At 39.1% G+C, this 6,674-nt stretch overlaps 1 protein-coding gene across 1 annotated transcript; it reads right to left on the reverse strand.

Moving 5' to 3' along the window:
* Nucleotides 1-3,196: 3,196 nt before the first annotated feature.
* On the reverse strand, nucleotides 3,197-4,470 carry LOC127078549 (uncharacterized). The gene is made up of 4 exons (XM_051018995.1): nucleotides 4,461-4,470; nucleotides 4,313-4,359; nucleotides 3,995-4,081; nucleotides 3,197-3,583 (listed from the first exon to the last, which is right to left on the reverse strand). Exons 1-4 carry the CDS (start codon nucleotides 4,468-4,470, stop codon nucleotides 3,197-3,199), a joined length of 531 nt encoding a protein of 176 aa, XP_050874952.1.
* Nucleotides 4,471-6,674: the final 2,204 nt, after the last annotated feature.

Genomic DNA, 6,674 nt, shown 5'->3' on the forward strand with positions numbered 1-6,674 from the left:
GATCCTAATTTTTTTTCACATTCTTGTTTTGATTACTAGTTTTTTTTAGCATTTATTTCAAGAATTGTTTGGTGCTGGATTTTAAATTGTGAATTTGTGATTGAACATGGTGCCATATTGATATGTTGCATTCATTTGATGGTGAAATGCTCATGGTTAATCTAATTGATCTGAAATTTGATATGCTTGATCTTCTCTCATAATGTGTTTTTTGAGCTTTGATTTGGAATTTTTATCATATGCCATCACTGTTTTAGACACATGAACATGTAGTGTGACAATTTGTGTCACATTTTGTGCATTGCATTTGTGCATTTTCATTTACCTATCATTTGAGCTCTTCTGGATCTAATTTTTGGTATGATGCTTGTTCGTAACATGTTGAGTTCACATAAGAAATTTCATGATCATTGGTTGCATTTCTATTTTGATTTGGATTTTCTATTTTTGATGTCCAACTTTGATCACATTGCTTGCCTTTGCTTTACCTTGATCATTTGATGCCTTTGCCTCATGATTTGATCTTGGTCCTTTTGAGGACTCTTTCTTGTTTGATTGAATGTGCTTCATGTGAAATATTGACTTCTGTTTTGGTCATTTGACTTGCTTTTGAACCTAGTCTTTGTACTAGTGGTTTGTACAAATACTAATAGTGCTTTGTGTTTCAGGTGTGAGCATTTAGCCTTGATGGTTGGTGTGGTCTCATTACTTGAGATGCCAATTGCTTTGATTACTAACTATTGTTGTGTTGTAGGTCCTTTGATGTGATGAACTCGCTTGAGTGCTTGCACTTATGACTTGCATTGTGTACATATTGGATAGTTCCATTGTGTTGTCTGTTGGTTTTCTGAATACAATATTAACTGTTAAGCTTTTGTACAGGTACATTAGTTGCTAGCTAGCTTTTGCTTAGCCTTTTCCTTGGAGTGTGGTTGATAAACCACTGAGGTAATTTAGCCCTCTTACTCCATGTAGTCTGGAAGTCCTGTCACCTTTTTGACAGGCATTTGGCTGAAGTCCTCCTTATAAGGCTCTGATTGTGATTGTCTATATTTGTGCCAAAGACCTCCTTAGTGAGGCATGTTACTTGATAAGTCCTCCTAAGTGAAGAGGCAATTGACAGATAGAAGGGATTAGCAATCAATCCCCTGTTATTCAGTGAGTCTTTCATTATGCTCGCACTACGTGCTGATGCTTTTGAATAAACACCCAAGATCTTTGTATAGAGTCAGTCAAGTGGAATAGGGTCCCTCTTTTTGGATCCCCACACTTTCATTGTCTTAAGCTCACCCAGGCCAGGGTGAAGAGCATGAGGTCTAATCCTCATTACCATATTTCATCAGCTTCACCCTAACTCTCAATGTTAGTGGTTAAGAGCTTCAGAACGCCCTTACAGTTTTGGCTTGTTTGTCGAGGTTGATATGACCCCTCTTGACTAAAGCCCACCTATTTGATTGAGCCTCTTGTCTGTATATAGAGTGTGATGCATTGTTTGCTTGATTGCTTTTGCATGTTTGCTTTTGCTCATTTATTTGTTTTGAGGAGTTAGATATAAGTCCATCTATTGGCATTCTGTTTCCTGTTTGTTTTGAGGAGTTAGATATAAGTCCATCGATTGGCATTCTGTTTCCTGTTCATTGTTTGGAGTTAGATGTAAGTCCATATATTGGCATTTTGTTTCCGTTTTGTTGCTTGGAGTCGGATCTAAGTCCATATATTGGCATTCTGTTTCCATTTGTGCTCTTCAGGAGTTGGGTGTAAGTCCATTTATTGGCAACTTGTTTCCTTTCATTTGTAGTTCTCTTTTGAGACTTTTTATTTGCTTTTGCCCTGAGCTTGCTTATTCCAAAGGAACTTACTTGGATCATTTCTATGATCTTGAGAAAGGAACTCCTATTTGTGGTTTTATTTCCTTAACCCTCACCTCTTGCATGCTTAACCTTGATCCTTTTTCATCCTTAACCCAAAACCAAAAGAAATTGTGCAAACATTTGACTTGTTTTCAAAACTAGAAACCTAAGCCCTAGGCTTTTGATTTTCAAACTTTCTTTTCATAATACTCATTTTGAATTGAATCTTTAAGTCAACTTTGACCATTTTGTATATACTTCTAATTGGTTAATTCAACCCATTCAAATGTGTCTCTTTTGTGGTTTCAATGACCATGTTCTTAATCAAATTTTTCATAAACCTTTAGCTATTAGGTTTGAAATATCTTTGTGGTAGATAAAATACTCACCTTTGTCCTTAGTGATTGAATTGTAAGACTTCCATGCATATTATAGGGTTAACCCCTCACTAGCATGTTGAAGCTATTCTCACATGGTGGACTTGTGGTTTTTCAGGTTGAGTTTTCTCCCTTTGATAACAAAAGACCTTAAGGCTTTTGGACCAATCAATCCACTCATTTGTTTTTGAAATCTTTTAGCCGAACTACGAAGTTTTGATCCATTTCTTTTTATAAGAAGGTACGTAGGCAATGGATTCATCCATCCAAACACAAAATGTAAATAAACTTGTATATTCTTTTCTCATCTCTTCAATCATGTTTGCACAATTAAATTTCATAAACAATAACCTTTGCAACAAGTTGTGAAAAGGGCTCCCTAGGAGTACCTAGGATGTTGTGGGTGCCTAACACCTTCCCATGACATAACCAACCCCGTTACCCAGATATTTGACCCTCTTTTACTAGTTTTGTTTGTAAAACTTTATAGGTTTTTGTTCGCTTTCTAACCTTTCCTTTGGATAAATAGAAGTGCGGTGGCGACTCGACTTTGTATGATTTACCTTGGATTTAGTTAATATTTCCAATGGTAACGAATACACCGCTACAACATGCATTACCAACCCCCATTTCTCCTTCACAGAGGCCTCAGTATCAACAATCTGGCGCTCAGTGTTCCGAACGTTGTCAATATGACGCAACATAGGCACCAGGATTTGTTCTAGAGCCGCCATTGCACGTTTGGCGTAATCAGAGAGTTGGAGATCCTTTAGTTGGGCAAGTGCGCTCAGGATCTCTAGACCGACAGTAGGTTCATGCATGAACACGAAGGGAAGGTCAGCATTTAAGGCATGAACTCGAATTTTGTCCAGGCGAATTTTAGTCTTCGTCGCCTCAGGACCCACTTTGCCAGAATGGAGTTGATCAGAGTCTGAGGAGACATCACGCAATTTCACCAGATTGCATAACCTAGCAAATTGCTTCCAAAGCAGAAGGTTTGATCGCCAGCCCCGGGAAGGTCGAAGGAGAAGCTGTTGACGAAGTAGTTTGAGGGGTAGAAGCAGTCGACAAAGGAGTAGCCTGGAAGGATTGCTGTTGGTTGGTGTCGACATTGACTGGCTCTCGCAGATCCTGCAAGGAAGCTGAAGAGAGACTCGAGTCAGAACTAGTCGAACTGGAGTCCAGATGCGTTACAAGACTAGTGACTGAGTCAGAGTCATTGTCACTAATCTGGAGAGGAAATTCAATGGACTCACCAACGGTGTCGACAGATTGAAAGGGGCGAGCGGGAGAAGAAACCGGCGACGCGGGAGTATAGTCAGCAACAGGCTGAGTCGGCTCAGTAGAAACATCAGCCTGCAGAAAGAAAATTGTGTAAGAGAAGCGCAACAAAAAATCCAAAGGAATAAATAGGAATACGGGTAAATACCTGCGTCGAGGCAGGGGAAGCTGCACCCTGATTTGTGTTCCCCAAGGCAATAGCGGGGGAGGGACCTATCAACGATGAAGCTCTCACGACTGGAGCAGGGACCGCAAAAAAGGTAGAAGCGTCGACTACAGGAGTGTCGGCATCTTCGACAGAAACCTCTGAAGGAGGAGTGTCGGCATCTTCTTTTTATTGTCGCCACTCTTGGAAGGAGAGTCATGTTTCTTCCTCTTGTGGCCATGATGGCTTTTGGATTTATGTTGCGAGGTGTGTTGGAGACACGAAGAGAGGTTATAAGCAAATAGTCTAGCAAACAGAGCAGACATGCCGACAAGAAATACCTCAGAGCCCGCGGAAGCAGAACGCTTGTGTTTTTTGGATTTTTTGGAGGCAGGAGAGACAGTACGTTCTATCGAACGTGGTTGACCCTGCACATAAGTGAAACATTAGCAACCACGTAGTGTTCCCCTTTAGAAGATAAAAGCGAATAGAAATGATTTAGAGAGGAGCATATAGAGGAACTGGTTTTCCTCAAGACTTGGGCAATGGGGCGCCCATCATCGTCAGAAGATTGCTCAAGAACATCCTGCAAGAAGAGAAAAGATGGCTAAGAATAAAAGTAAGGGTCAAAGGAAATAGTAATTCAGCCAGAGTCGAACTTGAGCTTTTTGTGTCGAAGGAATAGGTTGGTCGACAGATACAGAACCTGCAGGATTTAGAGGGAGTGCTGTAAATAAATAAAAGAAACGCAAGTGAGCGATGAAGTCCAGTTAGAAGGGAGTGTTTAAATTTCCAGGAAAGCGTTACCAAGTTGCATGGTTTCGAACACGCTAACATATCGAGGATCGATATGGAGCGGCCCTGAGTAGTCAGGCAGATAATACTTTGTTGGGACTGTAAGACCCCAATTTTGTCCCTGAGATCCCTCATGGAATCATATCACATCATTGCATAGCCTCAAGGATCATTGGACACCTTGCTTCCTTCCCTGTGGGTGGGATATCCTCTTTTGAGTGGTTCTTGATCACCAAGCATTCCTTGCATTCATATGTCATTACTTTTCTTTTAATCACTAACCAAAATTACAAAAATATGTCATCTAACCTTTGTCTTGCAGATGAAGCAATAACAGGTCAAGGCAATTAAAGGCATTCATTGAGCCATAGATGGTGGTCATTCTTGAGATTTGGACCCCATGATCATTCACAAGAGTTCACATGAGTTATGATGACATTTTGAAGTAAAATCCCAAGTGGTAGAGGCTTAATCTCATCAGGACATTTTCAGGTCATCTGAAGACCTAGAAAGTCAACTGCAAAGTCAACTGTGGATTTGGAGGTGGGAAGTGATTGGAAATACTTCATTCATGTTCAAACAAGTCTCATTTGACATGTCAAACACTCACATTGAAGAATTTGAAGTCAAGTCAAGAATTTCCCAAAATAGAAAGTGACCCATAATTTGAAAATTTCCAAAAATGGAAAGTTTTTGGACCAACTTCAACTCAATTTTACATCATCAAGAAAGCTTCAAATGAAATTTTGTCCAACATGAAAGTTGAAGATCTTTCTCTACCATTTCCAAAACGTCCAAGATCATGGATTTATGATGTTTGGTTGAGGAGATATGATCCAATCATGGCAAAGTGTGTTCAAAAATTCAAATGGGCATAACTTTGGAACCAAGGCTCCAATTTTGGTGGTTCTTTTTGCATTTTGTTCCTCATAACATGTAGTTTCCAAAACATCCATTACATGGCATGAATTTCCTTTGCATGATCATATGCTCATTCATGAAGTTTTTGGAAGGAAAATTTCTAAAATCAATTTGGTTGATCATATGCATAAAATATCAATTCCAAAGTGTGAATGGACTTTGTTTAAGTGGTTTTAGGCCTTATTTTGGCACTGTTCACGCATGCATGAAAGGCATGAGGTGAAAATCCAATTTTGTGCACACACCTTGCAACTTGTTAATCTCACTTGGCTTTGGCTTAAACTTGTTTTCAGTATGATTAGCAAGGGATATATGAGGATAATCACCACTGCATTTGCCATTAACAACATTTTTCAGATCTAGATCTTGGAATTGGATCAAATTTTTCTCTCATCAAGAACTTGCAATTTTCTCACACAAAAGCCATTTCTCTTGTTCGAATCATGATCATGGAGCATTTCTGAGCAAGATTGGACGTGGACTTAGAGCAATTCGTGCCATATTTGATCATACATGAAGCTTGAAGGTTCAATGGAGATTTCAAAATCAACTGGATTCGTGCTTGTTTGAGCTTCAATTTTTCCATCAATCATCTCCACAAGCATTATATAGGAGCTTTGGATCATTACCAGCCTTGGATAGTGCAGTTCAAAGGTTCTGCTCTTCAAGAGGTTAATCTTCGACCTCACTTAATCTCAAATTCATTATGATATTCATGTAGATCTTTGCTTGGTGATGATTCTGGTATAAAAATTGAGTGAAATGGTGCATTATCCATGAAGTTATGCATGATTGAAAGTTTGATGTCCAAGTTTATTTTCTTCAATCTGAGCTTGTTATGATGTTTTAGCGTGAATTGTGGTTTGATCTTTGATGTGCATGAAATGATGATTCAAATGGTGTAATTGATTTTGATTTCTGGAGTTTTTTTGGATTTTCTGGAATTTCGTAAGTTCATCTTCATCTTCATCTTCAACCTATGAAGATCATGAGTTTTCCAGAATTGCTATGGATTAGCTACGAGTTCTTTATAAATTAGCTACGGTTTCTGCATTTTGCTACGAATTCTGGGCGCGCTAGGGCTTCATTTGAAACAGCACTGTTTTGGTGCTTAGCGCGCATATTTGAATTTGTGCCAGGTTCGATCCTGGCTGAGCGAACTTTTCAAATTGCCTTGCATTTTCATGTTTCCCTCCATTATTTCATGCCTTAGCCATGTGTTGATTTCAAAAATTTTCCAAACTTCACAAAATCATAACAAATTGAAAATTGATCCAATGTCATCCCAATTTTTTGCAAAATGCT

This window comes from Lathyrus oleraceus, chromosome 5 (assembly GCF_024323335.1).
Source record: "Lathyrus oleraceus cultivar Zhongwan6 chromosome 5, CAAS_Psat_ZW6_1.0, whole genome shotgun sequence".
In the NCBI taxonomy this organism is placed as follows: domain Eukaryota; kingdom Viridiplantae; phylum Streptophyta; class Magnoliopsida; order Fabales; family Fabaceae; genus Lathyrus; species Lathyrus oleraceus.

What these genes read in the sequence shown, in the direction of transcription:
- LOC127078549 (XM_051018995.1), bottom strand. An exon ending in CTTCGACACAAAAAGCTCAA is followed by an intron (nt 4,082 to 4,312) that starts GTTCGACTCTGG and finishes ACTTATGTGCAG; the next exon opens with GGTCAACCACGTTCGATAGA. An exon ending in CTGCTTCCGCGGGCTCTGAG is followed by an intron (nt 3,584 to 3,994) that starts GTATTTCTTGTC and finishes TTCTTTCTGCAG; the next exon opens with GCTGATGTTTCTACTGAGCC.